The sequence below is a fragment of the Cupressus sempervirens genome, chromosome 11 (genome assembly GCF_028749045.1).
Source record: "Cupressus sempervirens isolate cs-2001-9-10 chromosome 11, ASM2874904v1, whole genome shotgun sequence".
Classification (NCBI taxonomy): Eukaryota; Viridiplantae; Streptophyta; class Pinopsida; order Cupressales; family Cupressaceae; genus Cupressus; species Cupressus sempervirens.
Window position 1 is genome coordinate 334901723 of NC_143128.1, and position 23835 is coordinate 334925557.

The window sequence follows — 23835 nt, forward strand, 5'->3', positions numbered from 1 at the left end:
CACTAAAACGGGCATAACTCTTGAGTGGCAACTCCAATTGACCTCTAGGTTAGACTGAATCGAAGGGAAAATCGAAAAACATGACATGAGCAAAACCAAAGGACTAAAAACAAACAAACACAAACTCATAAGCAAAGAACGGACTGTGAAGGATTCAAAAATCAAGCAAAGACTTGACAGAAAGCAAAACGAAAAGGACTTGATGATGGCCTTCAGTAAAACAATTCATTATATCAATTGGTACTGATTGGTTGATCAATACTAACCAATTAAAAAATGAACTAAACTTAGAGAAATGTGAAACTAAGCTTGAAAATGTTTCGTATTGTTACCTATATTTTGTGGTGACAAAATGCAGGACAACAGTGTTAACGACGAACGTATTGCCGGAGGAAACATGGAGGAAATTAGGACGGCCAACACTGTAGCTGCCGACATTTCAACTGCTAGGTGCTAACCAACATGGTATTAAACCTATTGGGACTCTAATGGCACAAAGAATGATGATCAAGACGCAACCCTTCGTCCTAGACTTCGTAGTGATCCTACAGAAGAGGAAAGGATATGACGCGATCCTCAGAAGGGGTTGGTTAGTGCAAGAAAAAGTGAAGCACAATTGAAAGAGGAATACTCTTTTGATGAAGAGAGGGGGCTGCAAGTTCACAATCAACCTACGAACGCATCCTGCAGTGGTGATGGGTATCCTTGAGACCATCTTGATGGACATCATTGTAGATGGAGGTTATGGTGCTAACATATTGCTAGAGTAAACATGGACGAAATTAGGACAACATTGTGGCTGTCGACATTTCAACTGTTAGGCATTGACAAACATAGTATTAAACCTATTGGGACTCTAATGGCACAGAGAGTGATGATCGAGATGCAACCCTTCATCCTGGACTTCGTAGTGATCCTACAGAAGAGGAAAGGATATGACGTGATCCTCAGAAGGGGTTGGTTAGTGCAAGCACAAGTGAAGCACGATTGAAAGAGGAATACTCTTTTGATGGAGAGAGGGGAGCATAATTTCACAATCGACCTACGAACGTAGATGGTGAGTGAAGATCTGGCATCCTCGTCCAATTTTGAAGTTGAGGATGAAGGAAAGAGAAGCATGGAACCTAATGGAGAGGGAATTGTAGAAATGGAGGGATGTTTTGATGATGACCTCGATTCATTAAATGAATACTTCCATTGGAAAATGTAAGACTTTGAGCTATTTTGGAGTTGCAACATATTAGGGGTAGATGAAGGGGATGAAAAGAACTCATTCCCAACGAAATTTGGGGAATATAAACAAGAGGAGATGCAGATGGACGAAATACTAGCACATGCATTCGACAAGGAAAAACACACCAAATACGAAGAACCTTTGGTGAAGGCAATGAACCTAGGAGATGAAGCCAACCGGAAGAACATTTTTGTTAGCGATGACTAGAACCCTATGTTGAAAGCAACAACATTCAAGATATTTATGGAGTATAAGGATGTATTCGACTGGACTTATAAGGTTCCAAAAGGGGTCTTGCCTGAACTGTGTGTCCATCAGATTTCGCTTATGCAAGGGGTTGTACCTATGAGGAAGCGACCGTACCAAATGAACAAAAATTATGTGGCACGAGTTAATGACGAGATTGAAAGAATGATTGATGTAGGTATCATATTTTGTGTACAAATAAGGAAATGGGTGCCTTCAATAGTAATTGTACTGAAGGAGGCCAACCAGATAAGGTTATGTTTGGACTTTCGCTGCCTGAATGCAGTAACCATTAATTTCCCATTCCTAATACCATTCACAAATAGCATTCTAGAGTCAGTTGTTGGACATGAGATCTACTCATTCATGGAGGAATTCTCTCGCTACAACTAGATATCCATTGTAGAAGACAAGTAAAAAAGAACTTTGGTAGTAGAAGATGGAGTCTATGCATACAACTACATCCTTTGGACTCTACAACGCTCCAACAACATTCTAGAGAATAATTTTGAACATCTTCGACAAGATGTTAGTTGGGAACTTTAAGGCTTTCCCGAACGATTAGACAATTTTCAATGCAGAGGACACACACTTGGTAGCCTTCAGGGAGTATATGGAGAGATGCCAATAGGCGAGATCAATATTAAACCCCAAAAGGTGCAGATTTATGGTACTCCAAGGGAAACTACTAGGACAGATTGTGTGCAAAATAGGCTTGAAGATAGACCCAAGCCACATCTGCATAATAGTGGAGATGCAACCTCCCACAGACTTGACCGAAGTGAAGTCATTTTCAGGACACAACGGGTACTATAGAAGATTTATTAAAAAATTTGTTCAAGTGTCCTACCCACTAGATAGGATGACTTGGAAGGGAAAGCCCTACACATGGGGAACAAAACAAGATGAGGCATTCGGAGAACTGAAGACAAGATTGGTAGGAGCACCTATCCTCACATACCCAAATTGGGATAAGTAGTTTCATGTGCACGTGGATACATCAAACTTTGCAATCAGGGGCAACACTAGCACAAACAGGTGACCATAAATTAGATCACCCTGTTTATTTTGAAAGCAGATTGTTGTCAAAAGCCAAAAAGAACTATAGTACAACAAAGAGGGAAGCCCTAGGCATGGAGTATGGCGTACAAAGATTTCGGTTTTACTTATTGGCAACTCTGTTCATAGTCTATGTGGATCACCAAGCTTTGATATACCTGGTGAATAAACCGATTATCCAAGGGTGAGTGAGTAGATGTTTGCTCCTCCTACAAGAGTTTACATTTAGTATTGTTCTACGTCCCAGAAAAAAGTCACGTGAGTGTAGACTACCTGTGAAGGATCAAGTCAGGGGAACCACTTTGAAGGAGTGAATGATGACTTTCTAGATGCACACTTGTTTTGGATTGTTGTACTCCCATCTTGGTATACAAGCATTGGAGAATAGCTTTAAATAGGGCAGTTTCTGAGGGAAATGCAACCGAGCAAGAGGAGGAAGGTCATGCTCAGGAGCCAAACATTTCAATTGATTAACGAGTTGCTATATAAGATGGGACCCGACCAAGTCCTTTGATGATGTGTTATGGAAGAGGAAGTATAGAGTGTACTAAGAGAAGCACATGAAGGTCCGGCGAGCAGAGACATGGGGCCTGAAACAATAGCATAGAAGATACTTTTGGCAGGGTTGTGGTGGCTTACCTTGTATAACAACGCTAGGGAATGGGTTGTGGGCTGTGATACTTGCCAGAGGGAGGGAAAGCCTCTAAAGAGAGACTTTATGCTGCTTAACCCCTTGTACGCACAAGAACTTTTTGAATGATGGGGGCTAGAATTTGTTGGACCCCTGAAGGCAAGTAGAGCTCGACGGTGTTGATATATCATCGTAGCCACAAAAAATATCAAGAAGTGGGTAGAGGCACGAGCCCTACTTGACAACTCAACAATTAGTACAGCAAGGTTTATTTATGAACAAATCATGACTAGGTATGGCATTCCAATACAGCTAACAAGTGACCGGGGAGGACACTTTGTAAATCATGTCATCCGACTGCTCACAACGGAGTTCAAAATCTGTCATTCCTTTTCGAGCCCGTACTACACAAGAGCAAATGGGTAGGCTAAATCAACGAATAATATATTGGTTTCACTGATCTATAAGTCCTACGTTGTCGAAGGAGAGGACTGGGAGGAAAAGTTGCCATCTGCGTTATGGGCCTACTGCACCACTTATAAGGTTACAACAGGACAAACTCCATTCCAATTAATGTATGATCAGGAATTTGTGGTGCCGGTCGAGTTCATGGTACTGAGCTTGAGGATAGCAGTCGAGAATAGGTTGGGTGACATGGAGAGTCTTGGAGAAAGGCTATACAATCTGAACAAGCTTGACGGATAGAGATTAATGGTGCAGTGGGCAACTTAAGTATTTCAGCTCAAGCTTAAGGCATGGCATGATAAACACTTGAAGCTCACTAAGTTCACACTAGGTCAACTTGTGCTAAAGTATAGCAGGCGCAATGAGATTAAACTAGGTAAGTTCAAGGTGAAGTGGGTTGGATTGTACAAGGTACGCAAAGGCGGTGATAATGGAGCAATGAAGTTGTGGACCTTGGATGGGAAAGAGATAGATGACCTGCTTAATGGCTCAAAACTCAAGATTTACCATCAAAGGCATGAAGGATGGAGGGATGATTGCAAGGTAGATGAATAATTTAAACTAAGGAAATAAATTTAAAAATAAAAATAAAATAAATTGAAAAAGTAAAATGAAAAAATAAATAAATAAACAAAGCAGAGGTTGTATGGCCATTTTGCCAAGGGGACCAATATCGTACAACCAAGGGAAAACATTGCATGAGAAAACCAGCACTAAAGTACCATACGGAAAGAGAAAAACCGAGGACCATACAACAATATCAAAAAAAAAAACCGAGGTCATATAGTACCGTATGATCGTCTAGAGGAGGCCATTCGGGGAACACAATAACTCTAAGAAATCGGGGAAGAACCAAGAGGCCAAGACACGGGTAGTATCGTATGGCCTATGGTACCATGCATTACCTAAACTGTACGAGCTATTGGTGTGGAAAATCACCATACATAATCAGTATAAAGAAGGAAGTCAGATGATTCAGTACCATGCATTGTACGGTAAAAAGCCAAAGACACCGATTGTTGTCATATGACTTCAAAAACAAAACAAAAAAAGCACTTGCACACCACACCGTACGGTGTTTATCACAAGACAACTTCTGAAGCCCATAAATATCATGCGATCTATGAAAACAAATGGAGGGGATAGTGTACGGGTATTGTGTCCTACAAATAAATCGAGTTAACTACCATACGAATGGTTGGAAATGCAATACAAGTGCGTAAGACAAAATCCATCATATGTGGAAGAGATAGAAGGGTTCTATAAGAAGAGGCATAAAGTAGGAAAGAAGCAATGAGAAAGGGAACACTACAACAATCAGAGGGATAAGACCACCATCGGACAACCAAGGCAAGACCACCAAAACATTGCGCAATAAAGGGTATGGAGCATAAGTGACATACTGTAGTTTGATTGATTGGGAGCGGTCTAAGGGCATCACATGGCCACAGAGGGTATCAATACACGTTTCCTCACGGCAATAATTCCGCAATTAAGAACAAATTGGAGTCGTATGGCTTAGGGAAACGGGCATAGGAGGACAAGATCAGACCCACATGTTGGGAAAAGCCCTAACTATTTCTCTTCATTGGAAAGCCAAGAAGTCATTATGGACAAATGACCTTGGAGAGCAAAACTGCAGACACAAGCCGGTGGTTCAAGTTTGAACAACACCACATCCAAGAATACCCAAGTACTACCTTCAAGAGTGAATGTTGCAGGATGGATAGACATAGGAAAAAAGAAGGTACGACCAAAAGTGCCTATGCCTGCAAGATCTCATGTAATTCCTCAGAACATAAAGTTTGAAGGGTCGAATGGCTTAGAGTGCTGGAAATGGTGGCAAGAAACTCCAGACAATGATCTAGTGAAGGGAAGCATATGGAGAGCGCAGGTAGAATGGGCGATAAAAGATTTTGAGGGTTCCTTAAGGATAATGATAGATACCTATGACAGGCACTCGAAAACAAGCACCTTCTCCTATCTTGACCAGGATGTAGAAATCTCCTTCAAGGCGCAAGATTTTACCACAGTATTTGGCATACTAGGATATGTGGAAGGGGGCAAAAAGATAGTTTTAAAAGAAAAGAAAATGAAATAGGAGGCAAATGAGCAACTCGTAACCATGGTGTGCAGAGATCTATCTGATGCAAAAAAAAAACTCTGATGCGGACTTCCAAAGGAAAAGGGCTGAGGAAATCAGACATTAGAGAGGGATCGTGGCGTTGCATTATGGACTTGGTGAAGAGCATATTTACAGGGTCGAGTCGTGCTTCAGACATCTCATTCCCGTAGGTGGCATTGATGAAAAAGATTATGACAGGAAGGGTATATGATTGGGAGGCTCTACTTTCAGACAATATGTATGAATTTATGATGTTGCAACATAAAACAATCTATATGTCGCACTATGCTATTGGACTATTTATGGATGCCACTACGAGATTAATCCCAGTTGATAGGCTTGAGATCAAGCCAGGACCCTTAGCTCTAGGAGAACCTTCCATTATGCAATGGTGCCATTAGGACACAACAAGTTGCTCCCTTCCCTCTTAGTTTCCTCAGTTTCCTCCCTTCGCCTCACCTAAGAGAGAAATGCTTGTGCAAAAAGATGGGGAAACTGATGCAGAAGTTGATTTGCTGCGAGATTCATGTTCAAGGCATCCCAAACAGTGTCCTTAGGAATTTCTGCGCATATGGCTTCTCTCCATAAGAATGTTTTAATTGTCACTCAAAATAGTATTTGGAAGTTTTCCATGAGATCGTGCTCGCCTTCAAACAACTCAGTCACTCCATCTTCATTAGTTCTGACACTCTCCAGTATTGGTATTCCCATTTATTCTGCGTGTGCCATTCACTGTGTCGCCCTTCCCAGATTAAGTTGGCAGCGACACCAAATTTTTCCACCTACAATAAACTAGATTAATGCATACTACAATAACAAGATATGAGACATAACATGGAAAGACATGTAATGCTTTAGGAACCAAATATATATTTCATTAATGCTTCAATGCTTCTAGTACATCATACTTGACACACAAGATAGATAGCAACGATTAACACTAAATGAATCCTATCTCTGAACGGAGAGTGTACATAAAGATCTGGAAGGGGTGTGACCCAACTGTCACGTCATAACAGAACGACCTTCATCACTAACACCCTTAACACATGTTTTACTAATCGCGAAGGCATAACATACTTTTGCCGACAACAACCATTGATAATCAAAGTTATTGATAAGCTCATAATGATGGCAGAAATTAACTAATCTTTAGACTTTTATCCATCGCAAATCAATAAACAAGGAATTGTATAAGTGTCAGCAATTTAGACAAATGACAGTAGTTTGTAATATCAGTGATTACAAAATCGTAAGATACAATGTGATTAAGTAAACTAATGGTTACGAAGAGAATGATCAAGAAAATGGCTCATCAAACTCAAGGGCTGCCATTTTTTTGGTTTGGGAGGGGTATAAGGGAGAGTTCAAAATTTCAAACACAATCCATCAATTATCATTGGAAACTCGTCTCATAGCACCATCATTGCAAGGGTTAATTGATAACTCAACGGATGCCATCTTTTTGGTTTGGGAGGGGGATAAGAGAAAATTCAAACACAGTCCATCAATTATCATTGAAAACTTGTCTCTTCTGCTTATCCATTCTTGGTCTGCTGGATTGAGCATCTGCTATTCATTATTAACCAGTCGCATACATACAAAGCAAGATCAGAGATAGCAGCATTGTTGCAATGGTTAATTGATTATATCAGACATAGCAGCTTATTCAGAATTGCACAAGCATATCAACATATCAGAGACAACTAGTGCTGCTATAAGCAATGAGAGGAAATCAATTGCATAATTTGAAAGATAACAGATTGTACCAGAGACAGAAATTCAATCACTATAGATTACAGGACAAGGTCATAGCATATCTCCCCATTGTCAAACAGTGAAATCTATTGAACATCAATATAATCTCACATATTCAATCAGTCGCATCAGATAATAGCAGAAATCATCTTATTGCACTAAGTGCAAATATATAAGATCAATTCCCTTGGAATATATCTAGCTGACCAATCAGAGATAGCAGCGATAGTGATAAGAACAACCATACTGAGTATAGAGCAGTATAGAGTAGTTTTGAAGAATGATTTTCACATTTGGTGCAAACTGCAACTGCACAGAAGAGAGCCCTGAGTATCAATGAAAAACACCTTTTCAAAGCAAGAATAATGAGGTAGACAGGCAGTATTGCTGGTGATAAGATGTTTTTCTGCAAGCATTCATGTTCATGATGTTATACAGATATTTTTTCATACCAATAGCTCAAACTGTCAGTTTGAAAGATTGGGCAAGAGAGGTGGGCAGTAGGCCGGTTATTGACAACAACTGGCCTCCAGCACCTAATGCTTTGGATGAGATTAATTTGGGAGTTATATCAGGATTCTTAGGAGCCACATTTAACATGAAAAAAAGGGGTAAGAATGGAAAAGGAGGCTTGGTCTACCTTCAAGCATTGTGTCAAGTATGATGATTTTGCACCCATCAATGTGCTTCACCCAACAAATCTAGATGTATTCACTGATGCTGAGACAACATATCTATGATATTGGTGCAGGAATCTGCTTCTTCCTGCATTATTTTAACTAATGTAATATTTTTTATATTCAATGAAAGAGAGTCACCCCCATACTGATAACACTAATCTATCAAATAAAAACCATCAAATAAAGTTAGCATGGGTATATCATTTATCTCATGTTAAGTCACAATTATAAAACTTTGTTGTTAGATGAACTTATGAAAGGAAAGCTGCGACTTCGATAATCTCAAGAATCCCAAAGCATTAATGGTATGCATGTAGTTTTTTCTCCTTAAGATTTTCACTGTACAAATGTTTTACTTTCTCACTTCACTATTTTCATTTACCTTTGAATGCACGTGAGATAAAAAAAAAACATAAATAGGAATGTTTGGTCTCTCTTGTAATATCATTTGAACATTGATCTATGGAAATATTATTTTATATCATTGTATGTTTTCATTTTGCACATTACTTTTTAGTAGTGGGTAAACAATTAAGATGGAATAATGAGCCATACGAATACGTTTATGATACAAAACCCTTATCATCTTACAAGTATTCCTTAATGCCCCCATTACTCATTTACAATTCCTTACAGTACACTTGAGAAGAAGAAAAAGTTTCTTACATCAGTGAAAGGTATGCATTTACTTCCTGGCACATGACCACTTCTGATGCCTTTGCGAGGCTCCGCAGCTATGCCATCAAATCTGAATCAAGTTCACAATTAAATTGAGGCAAATCATCACCCCCCTAACAATCTAACATGGTGATGTGAATATCAGGATTTAACATGGTGATAAAGGTGAATAAAAATTATACATATCAGTAAATCTGTTCCAAACTTATATCATCCATGTCATTCTCATATACCAAGGCAAATGATAGACTAAGAAATTGATAAATCTGTCTCTATGATGATTATGGACATGATTGAAACGATAGAATAGTGACTGTTTCAGATGTTCCAAACATGCATGTTTCTGATGGTGTGCTTTTGGGACAGCTGTGAGAATTTAAACTTACAAATAGAACTTCTCAAAGTACATCATCAACATAATGCATTAGATATTAGTCTAAATTTTCTAATAATCATATGACATTTTTTAAAAACATATCCTAAAATTTCAAATTTGGCATTCAATTACAACACAATGTGCCTATCTTTATCCAAAGAACTCTAAGAGGGCATTCCACGACATCTATTACAATTTCTATTAGGCTTTTGAAGATTGTTTAAAATCACCTTATTAACATCATAGAATCACATAATACCCTCAACGAAGCCATGATCATGCATGCCAAGCATGATTCTAAAATTCCCTTTTCATTTGTTCTTACTCCAAATAACTTGAGAAGAAAAATAAATAGTACAAAGAATAAAGGAATTTCCAGGAATAATGCTTCAACTATCCCATGTCATGAATGCTCTTATTCAGAAAATGAACCTTGTATCTCCTAACTCAAACAACTGTAGGGAAGAAACAACAGGGAGATGTTGACATCTGAGATTATTAATTAGTCCAACACGATAAACATTGAAGATGATAGTCACTCTATTATCTCGAGGAAGCAAAATATGCCAGAGAATACATACCAAGGATAAAAAATAGTACCTGGGTTTGCCACGTGCATCAATGTGTTGGTATTTTCTTTCTTCTATATTCTGTCTTACCTATATTTAATTATGAATTGTTAGATTTAATGCACGAGGAACCAAACAACAAATATAGGCAAATATACAACACTCATAGCTAATAGCAGCTAAATTAGTTTACTAAATGAAAATCCACAGGTATGTATCTCAAATATTTAAACCAACTAGGATTCCACCATCTTTTTAATTGATTGAAAATAAATATGCATGGTGCAATAGTTTCCACAGAACTAAATAAATTAGAATCCAAATCAGTAATTTATTTGCTCTTATAATTTGAGGCATTTAAGGTGACCATAGACAATTCCTTACTACATAAATTTGCTTTAAATTAAAATAGTAGAGTATAATACATCTCAAGGAAGGATTGATTAAATCCTAACAACTTAACAGGAGTCAGATTAAAATATTTTCTCTCTCAAATCTCATGTTCGTCTTTCACATGTTTGGGCACATGCCCACACATATATTGTCACATACAGATATAAAGGTACAAACCAATCACTTTTAAAACACAGAATAATGCAACGAAAAGGAAGTGCAAGGAGGGAGAACGATGAGGTCTGATTTACAAACAACCATTTGTAAAACATGGAAAAATAAAATTAACCCTATTGAGGAAGGTGAGAAAGTGCAAGGAGATGGAACGGTCAGCCCTCACTAGGTACACCACCTCATGAGGTCGGTTAAGGACTGCATGAGGCCAAGTGGGATGAGATTCTACATTTGGGCCTATGGTGAAGGGCACCTGGCTGTAATCTTCCCTCAAGACCTTTACAGGTTAGTTAATGAGGCAACTAAGGGATCTTCAAGAGTAGAGAATAGGGGAGAAGGATAGCATGATGGAGGGGAATAGTATATAGGCCTCGCTAGGCACACCAGCTCATGAGTATGATTATGGCCACATTAGGCCAAGTGGGCCACAGTTTTTGTCCTTGGGCCTAGAGCCAAGTATAATTAGGGCACCTCACCATGTCCTTACCATCTAACTAGGATCTTTTTGTGAGCTTTTTGCACCATTGCTCCATTGCAAATGAGGACCCCCTCTTTTTGCTTGGCAGTAGGGTAATTATTCAAGGTAGTCTTAGTTTAGTGGCAATTTATAGGTCTCCAAACTTAAGAGATGAGTTTGAGAAACTTTAACCTGCTAGGGAGCCAAGCTAATCAAAAAGGTGGAATTGGAGTCAAGAAATTTCTGATGAAGTTAATTTGAATTCTTTAAAAATCTTTGTTCCAGTATCAAATTTATTATGGAAAGTCAAGAGAAGCTGTAACAGATAAGATTGATGGAGGTGTGTTGGTGTTGAGAGAAACAATCTCTGCAAATGTAATAACACTTCCTATTATTTCTCTTTGTTCCAAGTGCATATTTGAATGTATATAAATATGAGTAGAGGAGACATGTCTCTTGAAGATATATATATATTGAAGTTTGTTTAATTGAGTTTGAAGATATTTAAAGTTTCATTTATCAAAAGTATTAGTGTTTAGTGAAAAAAACGAAAGTTGGGTCTGCAACTAGGGTGCATTGGCAACATTGTACCCTTCTTTCAGGCCCTATTTGCAAGATCCCAAGTGGCTGGTGTACTATCTAGCATTATATGATTTGTATTTCCCTTGTTGGTCATGTGTGATTTTGGTTTTCGAGTAGCCTTGTTTCTTGCTTGCTTTTGGGTCATTATTTTTTGAATGGTTTCTTCTGGTTATGTTTTTCTCCTTTTCGTTGTCATGGTAAGGGGTTCGCATGTTTGTGCCCTTTTTGCTCTTTCGTACTTTACAGTCTATTGTTGTCGTTCCTTGCCCTAGATCGGATTGATTATGGAAGTCAATTGAGAAAATGATGATTCGGTGAAGGAGAGTACAAAAGGTGAGGGTTTATCTTCGCATGATGAGGGAAAATCTGCTCTAAATGATGAGTTGGTCAAGGAGAACAAGAATGTTGAGGGTTCAGATACTCATGTCGTAAATAAAATTTATGAAGGAAATAAACCTTCATATAGTTATGTGGTGGCAGATTCTTCTATTTCGGCCTTACTAGCTTTTGCATTGATTACTGGAACCTTTTCTTGTAGAGACAAGGAGAATGGAGGAGGATGGACCAACCCCAATGAAGATTGACGAGGAGATGAAAGAAATGGAGATAGGAACCATAGGGATGGCAACGAAGGTAAGGTCTCGTTTCCCTCAGTGAAGACACTCAATTTGGAGCCGAATGATGACATGGTAAAAGCCTTAGGGATGAGCAAACTAGATTAAAAAACATTGCTATTTTCCTTGTTTGCATGGATGAAAAGTCATTACCAGCTAGAAAAATTTTAGATGACTAGATTAATAATGCATTGGGAAAAAAACTTGGAATTGCGGTTAGTGTCAGTAGAATGATTCAAAGAGGTATATTTGTTATTTTCCTTAAGACTCATGCCATGCAGGAAAAAGTTTTAAAAGAGGTTCGTGGAATGTTGGGTAAACACTATTTCAGGCTATTCCCTAGGCTCCAAGTAGTAAGCCAGACCAAATTCCCTCCAATTCATCTCTGTTTTGGGTGGAATTATAGAATATTAAACCACAGTTTTGGCTTTTCTTCCTCATATGTTAAAACCATTGGGTTCAGTTATCCAAATTGAAGATTCTAAGATCGCTCTTGTACATTTGAAATGCCCATACCCTAATTTCTCTTAACCCTAATATTACCTTTCCCGAAGAAATTTCAGTTGAAATTGAAGATGAAACTTTTTGTTGGAAAATTCATAAACTTAGTGATGTGGGTGCTTGCTTTCATTGTAAGTTAAATGGGCATAATCGAAAAGATTTTCCTTTGGTAAAAAACATTCAAAGAGATTTTAATCCCCCATCTCAGAGTGATGTGGCTACTCAAGGAAGTAAGGATAAACTAGACTATAGAAAACAACCTAACAATGTTAGTTCGAATGGTAAAGATGATAATCAAGACAAATCTAGTAAACCCTCAAATGGGAATTCTATATATGGCAGTTTTATTACTTTGAATAATCCCTTGTATGGTGATGATTAGGTGGTTTTTCATGTTACTACAAATAAGAAGATGGATTCTAACAGCCCATTCGATTCTAAACCTCAATATATTCTTGTTATCAGAGAAAAGGTTAGTGAAGTAATGCGCAACAAGTAACATTAATATGGATTTGGTATCGAAGCAACCTCCCTTGGATAAGATCAATGGTTCCCCTGGGTCATATAGTCTAGTGCATAGTGAGCCACCCTCTACCCTTGATACCCCATGTTTCACCACTCCTAATGGTCATATTGATGAAGGATTTACAAAAATTACTAGTAAAAGAAAGAGGAAAACTTATGAAAGGACCAATAGTGCTAAACTAAGTGAAAGAAATCATAAAGCCAAGAGCAGTGAGACTACAGATTGTTTTAATAGGCTATTTAAAAATTCCAAAAATCTCAATTGTTAACCATGAATTTACACATCTATAGTTGGAATATTAGAGGACTGGAAATGCCTGATAGAAAGTAAATGGTGAGAAACTGGTGCAATAAACTTCACAATAAGGATATCACTTGCCTTCAAGAGATTAAAGTCTCAGGGTATCATGCCTTTAACACCCTAAATATAGTTGGAATATTAGAGGACTGGAAATGCCTAATAGAAAGTAAATGGTGAGAAACTAGTGCAAGAAACTTCACAATAAGGATATCATTTGCCTTCAAGTGATTAAAGTCTCAAGGTATCATGCTTTTAACACCCTAAAATTTATTTAGGATAAGGCAAAATGCCTTTTTTCTAGCCACCAAAGAGGGAAAGGTGGTGTTGCTCTGCTGATTGGTCCTCAGTGGTGCAAAATCTTCTCTCATTGTGTAATGTTCCCAATTTTAATTAATTTGGGCCCAAGTTATTTAATGTTTGTATTTAGGGGTTCCGATTGATTTAGTATATCTTGGACCTATTTTTATTTTATTGTTTTGTAGGTGTTGGTCGTCGGCTATTTTTGTAAACCCTTGGGATGTTTATCCAAAGGGTATTTAGGCATAGCTTGTAGGTAGTCGTAGGTATGCTTTTGGATTATTTTCTATGTACTGCAAATTCCTGTTGGGATTCTTTGTTGTTTGCCATTTCGGAAGTGAAAGATCTTCCCTATTTGGCTTATTTGCGGTTTCAGTGGGAATCAACCCTCATCCTATTCTGCCTGTGTATTACTCAGCTCAGAGCTAGCAAATTGGAGTGCCATTATTGTTTGCAAATATTTACATCTATATCAATCGGTAATTCCTATTCTATACATTTACTGGTTTTATTGATATCTTTGGCAAAGGCGATCACTTGTATTCTGTTGTGTATGGCTTAACTTGGGATCTAGCAAATTGGAGCAACATCTTTCGACACATATTAATTAAAGGATTGCTCGTGTTCAAGTTTTCTATTATCGTGTCTGAATCTATTTATGCAGGAATAAGTTCGCATCCTTCGTGTGGCGTAGTTAAGTCATCATTTGGTGTTTGGACATTTCCATACGACCTCCTCATCACCCATACGATATTCATTCTGACCATCTCCCACACACCACCGTACTTTCCCTCATCCACCATATGGCCAACTTAGCACTCACATCATACAATTAAACTTCCATCACTATCGTATGTCATCATTAGCCACCGTACGGCCTCACCCTTCTACCATACGACTATCTTGCTCCCCACCGTACAGTCACTACTTTCTACCGTACGACCAGCTGACATACTGTACAGCGTCTCTATTGCTATTGTACAGCCACTCAGTCTCTCAAGTCTCTCACTCTCAGTCTCTTGGCCTCTCAGATCGATTACCTTCAGGTCAAGATCCCCTTCGGACCGAGATTGCCTTCAGGTCGAGATCCTCTTTAGGCTGAGATTACCTTTGGGTCAAGATCCCCTTCGGGCCGAGATTACCTTTGGGTCAAGGTCCCCTTCGGGCCAAGTTTGCCTTCGAAACATTACAGAAATAGGTTCGAGATATACTAAATCAATCGGAACCCCTAAATACAAACATTAAATAACTTGGGCCCAAATGAATTAAAATTGGGAACATTACACATTGCTCTTCCCCTTGCCATAGGGCTATTCAGGCAATTTTTAACATTAACAACAACATTGTGGGGATTTGTAATATCTATGCTCTGAATGACTATAGAGAAAGAGCAATCCTCTAGGACTAGTTGGCAAAAAAAATACTAGAATCCAATTGGATTTTCATAGGGGATTTCAACATGATTGAGAATATGTAGGATAAAGTGGGGGGCTTGTAATATTACCTGCTGTTCTGATTTTTAAATTTTTAGTATTAGATTCAATGGTATTATGTCAAACAGTCAATGCACCAAATCTGATTTAAGTTGTTGAGGCACAATGCCTAATGTAATCCCAATTCGATGCCAAAGTTTCAAACCATGTATTCAAGATTTCAAATGTTTTGACAAAAACATGAAACAATATATATATTCGGGAATGTAATTCAAATACCACAACCATACATCCAAATGCTCAAGCTATAATAGCTCAAGACCATGCTACCAACTGATTGACTAAACTAATTAGAGTTTATGCAAGGGCAAATTACAGACAACTCCACGGAAAATAGAGGGAACCTATTATTTTCACTAAGACTCCTGCGATTTCCAACCCATATGGACTTTACAATAACCTTGCAATAACATTGGAGAAGAGGTGTTGTCCAAGGTGTTCTCCCTTGCCATGAATGACTAGATCTTTGGAATAGCTTACTGTGCAGCTTCCTTCATCTGTTACGTGGTCGTGTTTGACTGCTACCGTAACCACCCACACTCTCCAAAACTATGATTGGTTCAAGTCACAACCCACAATATCCGCAATGCTCCCTACGAATGATAAGAGTCACTATGTGACTGCACACAGATTTGTTTGTCCCACACACGTTTCCAACTAACTCAGTCACCGTGGTGAGAGGAAATGGAAATTTTAGAGTCACTTAGACATACGGCACGTCTTTGCCGAGACTAGAGCATTCAATGCCCACGTTTCCCAACAAGGAACTTTATTGAAAAAAATACTCATTCAAATGTCCATTATCCTTCCTAACCTGTCTATAGTAATTTGATGTAAACAACAATCAGAATGTTCTCCCATTGTTTGAACATTCAACTACTTGCATCAACACTTATTATTTTTCCAGCTAAATAAATGGAGAACTTACTTCAGACATAAAGTGTGATTCTAGATATGCTCCAACATGCTAACTCCAGTTCTAAATCTGAATGTAGTATAAATGAGGTGTTGGGGATACGTCCAACCTCTCAACTCTTCTCAAGGGGTTTTGTCCTTAACAAAACCAATCACATTTAAGCAACCAATGTCAATTTCTGAATAATATTATATCTCATGGTCCAAATCCCAAGAAGGTCTATTGCTTTTATAACCTCGATATGAGGGAGAGCACAAACAACTAAGCAATGTGGGATCAAAACCATTTTCGTCTTTCAATCACTTAAGTTACTTTTGTTGTAAAATGACTTTAAGTCATAAAGTAACTTTATAAATCCACTTTATAAAATAAAGTGACTAACCTATAGAAAAGCTCCCCAAAATTTAATATTTCCCCAAACGAAACCAAATAAATTCATGTAACTAGTTAGCATCCTCTAGATTAATGTCGTTAGCCTATTCAAATGGAAAGATAGACCAACAAGGCATTAGAAAGACCTAGCATGGAGAAGGGGACATTACAGTCCTCCCTTTCCAGGATTGTTTGCCCTCAACCAATCTTAGTGTCAGAAACTGCAGGATTGATTCACCCTCATAGATGGCATCCTCATATGGAAAATCCTTCCAGCAAACCAAATACTCCCTGATGGATTTGTTACGCAGCTTCCTCTCTTTGATCTCAATGACCTCGGATGGGACTAAAACCAATTTCCCTTCCACATCAAGCGGGGGCAATCCAACTAAAGGCACTATATGCTGACCAATCGCCTTCTTGAGGCACAATACCTAAAAAGCATTATGTATCTTGCTATCACCTGACAATTCCAGCTCATAAGCAACCTCACCAATCCTTGTAGTTATGCAATAGAGACCATAAAATCTAGGCTGAAGGTTTTCAAATCCACTCTTCTTCAAGAAGTTCTACTTGTAAGGTTGGAGGAGAAGATAAACCATGTCTCCTAACTCAAAGCTCCACACTGTCTAGTGGTGATCAGCGTACATCTTCTGTTGATTCTGAGCCTGTAGGATGTTTTCCCTAAGAGATCTGAGAATGTCCTATTGGTCTTGTATCCAATCTGTAGCTAGTGATGCCCTATTGTCCTACAAGGCCAAATCTATGAATGCTAGTGGATTGCTGCCATAGAGAGCTCGAAATGGTGTCATCTGAATGGACATGTGATAGAAGAAGTTGTAGCAATACTCCCCTTAATTCAACCATTAAACATAGGCTCTCTATTGCCCCATTAAATTGTTCCGGAGATAACCCTCCACCCATTTATTTACTATCTCAGTCTGCCCATCCGTCTGAGGGTGGTAACTCGTGTTGGGTGTCAACTCAGTACATGCCAATCTGAATAATTCCTACCAAAAGATGCTGAGAAATTTTCTATCCCTGTCCCTCACAATGGTCCGAGGTAGGCCATGTAGATAAAAAACCTCTCCGAAAAAAAACTCGGCTACTTGAGAGGCCGACCAGTCTATTGCTATAGCATAGAAATGAGAAAACTTAGTCAATTTGTCCACAACCACAAATATGGAATCCCTACCCTGAACCCTCAGCAACCTTGTAATAAAGTCCATAGAGATACCCTCCCATTTCTGTGCTGTAATAATCCAGCTAGAAACTTGTTCTTCTAACAAGTCTAGCACTCTCTTATATGCTGAAGGACATTGTCCTTGAGGCCCTTCCATGAAAACCTTTCTTTGACCTGTCTATAGGTTTTGAAAAAACCTGGGTGTCCGACTGATGGCACATCATGAAGGGCATTCATAATTTTTATCTTGAGCTTAGACTCGGGCACGAGGTAGATCCTATCCTTATAAAAAATCATATCATTGATCACCTTCTACAAGCTGTCCTAGAGTTTCCTATCCACGATTTGACAAGCTTGAGTATTCTTAGAATACTCAACCAATAACTGGAACTTCCAATCTATTGATATTTCTGAAATGGCACAACACTCTACTACTGGAGGTCTTGGAAAGTGCATCAGCAACTATATTGTTCTTACCCTTGACATACTCGATGTCAAAATCATATACCTAAATCTCACTAACCCACTTTTGTTGTCTTTCATTTAGATCCTTTTGTTCTAAGAAATATCGCAAGCTGTTGTGGTCCATCTTAATCGTGAATTTGCCACCCACCAAGTACTGTCTAAACTTGGTTAAGGCGTGCATAATGGCTAGCATCTCCTTGTCATAGGAGTATAAAACCTCACTGTCCTTGAGCTTCCAATTCTCATAAGCTATTGGATGCCTGTCTTGCATTAGAACTGTGCCAATTTTGTTTTTTGAAGCATCGTACTCTAAGATTAAGGGGCCAGAGAAGTCGGAAAGTGTCAAAACCGGGCATGTGCTCATCACCTTCTTGAGCCTATCAAAGACTACCTCTACATCATTTGTCCACTTGAATGCCCCTTTCTGCATGAGATCGGTGAGGGCAGCTATTGTCTAAGAGAAGCCTCTAACGAACCTCCTATAATAAGAACAAAGACCGAGGAAACCTCTCAAATCTAATACATTCCTCAAAGGCGACCAATCTAGGATTGCTTGTATCTTTTCCTAGTGTACCTTTACCCCATCTACACCAATCACGTGTCCAAGGTAAAGAATCTCAGTCAATCTAAACTCACACTTTGATTCCTTTACAAACAATGAACGCTCCCCCATAATGCTAAGTACCTCATCTAATTGCTGCAAATGTTCCTTCCAAGTCCTGCTAAAAATTAGGATATCATCAAAGAATACCAACACGCTCTTGCATAACTGCTTTTTAAAAATATGGTTCATGCATGATTAAAATGTGGCAAGCGCATTAGTGAGCCCAAATGGCATTACCAAAAACTCATAGTCTCTGTAGTGGCATTTGAAAGCTGTCTTATGCACGTCTTCCTCACGAACTTGTATTTGATGGTATCTAGATTGAAGATCTATCTTCGAGAAATAGATTGGCCCATGTAGCTCATCTAATAACTCATCAATGCGAGGAATAGGGTACCTATTCTTAATGGTCTTCTTGTTGAAAGCATAGTAATCAATACACATGCGAAGAGTCTCGTCCTTCTTCACCAAAACTATCGAAGAGGTAAAGGGGCTCGAGCTGGGTCTGATGTGTCCCATGTCTAAAAGTTCCTTAATCGTCCTTTCTATTTCCTCTTTATAGTGCCTAGGGTGACGATAAGGGGTAGTAATGATGGGCCTGGTGCCCTCCTCTATCTTGATGATATGCTTAAACCTTCTATCTAGGGGAATACCCGGGGGTATGTCCTCAAAAACCCTCTTGTGCTTATCAAGCACAAGCTGAATGTCACAGTGAAACTGTTGTCCTAAGCCTTATATAGCCTTAGAGAAGATGATACAATGTATCACCCACTTAGTGTCATCATGCCTCATAATAGCCTCCATCTAATGAGCTGAAATCACTCTGGGTTCACCCTCTGGCATGGCCTTGAGAATCATCTGCTGACCCTCCTATAAGAGTTCTAGCTACATCTTACCATGATCAACTGTCTACCTACTGATGGTCTATAACCACTTTCTTCTCAACATGGCATCTAACCCATCCAAATCAACAACATAAAAACATGCCTCTAGAAGGTAGTCATCAAAGTGAATCGAAAACCTGGCACTTTTCCAGTGCACCTCAATCTATCACCCCCTGCTACCTTAACTTCAAACTCCAGTATATCATCAACTTGTACCCTTCTCTTTGATACCCATCGTGTGCTTATGAAATTATGTGACGTACCTGTATCCAAGAGACACACAATACACTACCCTCTAACTACACCCTTCAAACAAAAGGGATGACTAGTGAGATCACTAGAAAGGGAAGCTATAATAGGGGGCAATCTAGTAGTGGATTTCTTCTTCCTCTCTTTAAGAGGTTGCTCTTCACTTCTTTCCTCATCGCTGCCATCAATATCGCTGCCTCCCTACTGCTCATCCTCCTCTTCCGAAAGTACTTTGACATAATGTATCTTACCCTTGCCAAGGCACTTGTGATCCAATGTCCATGGCTCCCTACAAATGAAGCATAGCTTCTTCCTCAACTCATTTCGTGTCTCAAAGTTCAACCTTAGGGGGAAAGTCTTATTCTGATTCTTGTTCTTCTGGATCGAAGTAGACCCCTTCTAAGGTATCTTAGGTGGTTGTAGCATAGAAGAAGGTGAGTCGAGATCATGTGCAACCTTAATAACATCATCCAATGTGTCTGGTTTAAGGACCTTGACCAAACCCCTAAATCTGTCCTATAAGCCCTCTATGAACAACATTACCTTACGCTTTTCTGACATATCCAGAACCATAACAGAGATCTGTTGAAACTTATCAATGAAGTCATCTAAAGATCCACCTTCTTACAACTGCGCCAAATCCTTGTAGTAGACCTCAATGTCCTTCTTGTCAAAATGGGTGATCAGCTTAGAGCTGAAAGTCTTGTAAGATGTAATTAGACCATGATCCTGGGTGACTAGCCCATGATGCCACCAATCATATGCTACTCCCACTAAATACATTGTGGCAAATTTAATAGCTTATGTTTCAGACATGGGTTTAAGTGTCAGGTAAGTGTCTAACTTGTGAATCCAATCTCTAGCAGACGTCTTACTACTGCCATCAAAAATGAGGAGGGATAACTTGTTCATAGTGTGCCTCAAGTCCCTATTTTGTGCCTTAGGCCTCCTGTCTTACTGTGTACTCTCTGACTCCCTTTTTTTATTCATGTATTAAATAAAGGTTAGATTTTGCTTAACCATTTCAGGAAATAGATCCCACTCATCGTACATAGCCATAACATTATCTAGGAGTAAGCCTATTGCCGTAGGTAGGGCAACCTCTTCCTCAGTATTCCATGTGGGGGCACTAGCAGCCAAGGGGATCATGCCACACTACCACCTCCACTATATGACTCGGTGCTTTCCTAGGTATCAGGGCTAGCTGCTGCATATTACCTGTAAGTTGTTGAAGTGTGTTAGCGATATTATTTTGTCCATCTCTAATAGCACACAAGGTTTCCCTCACTTCTTGTTCCTGATCATCAGCCTCTCGAGCCATTTGAGTGACCTGTACCTGTTCAACCTATTCAACCTCGTATGTTTGGCTCAAGGATTAGCTCCTCATCAACTGTATAACTGCCCTCAACATCAATCTAGTCTTAAGATCCTGTCTATTCAGGTCGGATGTGTCTAAAATTATAGGGCTCCCTATTCATGCCTAGTCAGACATTTTTTTGTTTTATCTAGCCTGAAATCCCAACTGTTACCCACGAGCTTGGCAAGTCTTGTGGCTCTAATACCACTATAATATTCCTTGCTGTTCTGATTTTTAAATTTTCAGTATTGGATTCAATGGTATTATGTCAAACAGTGGGTGCACCAAATCTGATTTAAGTTGTTGAGGTACAATGACTAACATAATCCCAATTCAATGCCAAAGTTTCAAACCATGTATTCAAGCTTTCAAAGATTTTGACAACAGAAACATGCAACAATATATATGTTCAGAAATGTAATTCAACTACCACAACAATACATCCAAATGCTCAAGTTATATTGCTCAAGACCATGCTACCAACTGATTTACTAAACTAATTAGAGTTTATGTAAGGGCAGATTATAGATGACCACAGAAAATAGAGGGAACTTGTTATTTTCGTTGAGACTCCCGTGATTTGCAACCCACATGGACTTCACAATAATCTTGCAATAACATTGGAGAAGATGTGTCGTCCAAGGTGTTCTTGCTTTCCATGAATGATCAAATCTTTGGAATAGCTTATGGAGCTCCTTCCTTCAATTGTTACGTGGTCGTGTCTGACTACTACCATTACCACCCACACTCTCCACAACTATGACTAGTTCCAATCACACCCGCAATATCCGCTATGCTCCTCGTGGATGCTAAGAGTCACTACATGACTGCACAAAGATTTGTTTCTCCCACACGCACCTCCAACTGACTCAGTCACCGTGGTGAGAGGATATGGAAATTTCAGAGTCACTTAGACATCCATTTCTACCGAGAACAAAGTATTTGATGCCCACGTTTCATAAGGAACTTAATTTTAAAAAGTACTCATTTGAATGTCCATTATCCTTCCTGACTTGCTTGTAGTAATCTGATGTAAATAACAATCACAATGTTCTCCCACTGTTTGAACATTCAACTGCTTGGAATGATGTGTTTGCAACAACACTTATAATATTATTTTTTCAGCTAAATAAATGCAGAACTTACTTCAGACGTAAAGTGTGATTCCAGATATGCTCCAACATGCTAACTCCAATTCTAAATCTGAATGTAGTATAAATGAGGTGTTGGGGCTATGTCCAACCTCTCAACTCTTCTCAAGGGGTTTCGTCCTTAACAAAACCAGTCACATTTAAGAAACCAATGTCATTTTTTATTTAATGGTCCAAATCCCAAGAATGCCTATTGCTTTTATAACCTTGATATGAGGGAGAGCACAAACAACTAAGCAATGTGGATTCAAAACCTTTTTTGTCTTTTAGTCACTTAAGTTACTTTTGTTATAAAATGACTTTTAAGTCATAAAGTAACTTTATAAATCCACTTTATAAAATAAAGTGACTTAACTATAGAAAAGCTCCCCAAACTTTTAATATTTTCCCAAACAAAACCAAATAAATTCTTGTGACTAGCTGGCATTCTCTAGATTAATGTCGTTAGCCTATCCGGATGGAAAGATACAACAACAAGGCGCTAGAAAGGCCTAGACAGAGAAGGTTAAGAAATTATATTTCTGGTCTAAATTCAAAAGAAGGTTTAAAGTTAAAGACCCAATTGATAAGAACAAGAATGATTTTGATGGTATCTGGTTTACCTAGTGTAATAATCAAGCCAATAATAGGAGGATCTATTGTAGGCTTGATAGAGTTTATTTGAGTCCCTTCTTTTTTGAGTTGAAGCGTCAGGCTAATATTTCTCTTGTAGTGGTTACTCCAACTAGCATGTTTGACAACTCTCCTATCGACTTCTAGGAATGATACCCGCATTAGAAAAGGTCTTTTCAAGCTCAATGTTTCTTTACTCCAAGAGGAGGATTTTGATAATACCATGAACATGGTCTCTATTATGAAAAACTTTTGTAAAAATGATATTTCAGTGAGGGCAAGATGGAAGCTCAAGGTGGAAAATTGGAGGAAGGTCTTCCAAATCATGGGGAGTAAGGAAGCTGAAGATGGAAGAAAAGAAGAAAATTTGTATCAAAAGAAGCTTAATAGAATTGAGAAGGATTTGCAAGACAAAGGTAGGGACTTGAATTTAGAAAAAGAGTTGATTAATACTAGTATGCAACTTAGAAGAATTCAGAATTTCAATATTCAAGGTCAAAAAATTAGAGCCAAAGTTAATTGGCTTAAGGATGGGGATAGGGGTTCCAAGTATTTCTTCAATTTGATTAGAGCAAAACAAAATAGAGAGAATATTGAAGGTATACTTACCAATGGGGGATTCTCTAATGATAGTAAGGATATCTTGATGCCTTGTATCAATTCTATAAACATCTTTTCAATTTTGAATAGGGGGCTTGTAATATTGAAGCACTTAATAAGTGTGTTAAATTTGTTCCTAAAAAAGTGTCCAAGGAGCAAGCCAAGATCTTGAGTCTTCCCATTAGCATTCAAGAAATTGATGGCACTATCACCTCCCTTTCCAATGGAAAATCCCCAGGGGTGGATGGGCTCCCTACTGAAGTTTACAAGAACAACGAATGGAT

General features: G+C 38.7%; 1 protein-coding gene across 2 annotated transcripts in view; it reads right to left on the minus strand.

The window, feature by feature from the left end:
* Positions 1-23835, minus strand: part of MST1 (mercaptopyruvate sulfurtransferase 1) — a 203792-nt gene that overhangs the window by 22421 nt on the left and 157536 nt on the right. For both annotated transcript variants that reach the window (XM_089811480.1, XM_089811478.1), the window contains exons 8-9: positions 9853-9911; positions 8865-8946 (exon numbers count right to left, since the gene is read on the minus strand). In XM_089811480.1, the coding sequence (XP_089667606.1) occupies positions 8865-8946; positions 9853-9911 (141 nt within the window). The remainder of the gene's footprint in view (positions 1-8864; positions 8947-9852; positions 9912-23835) is intronic.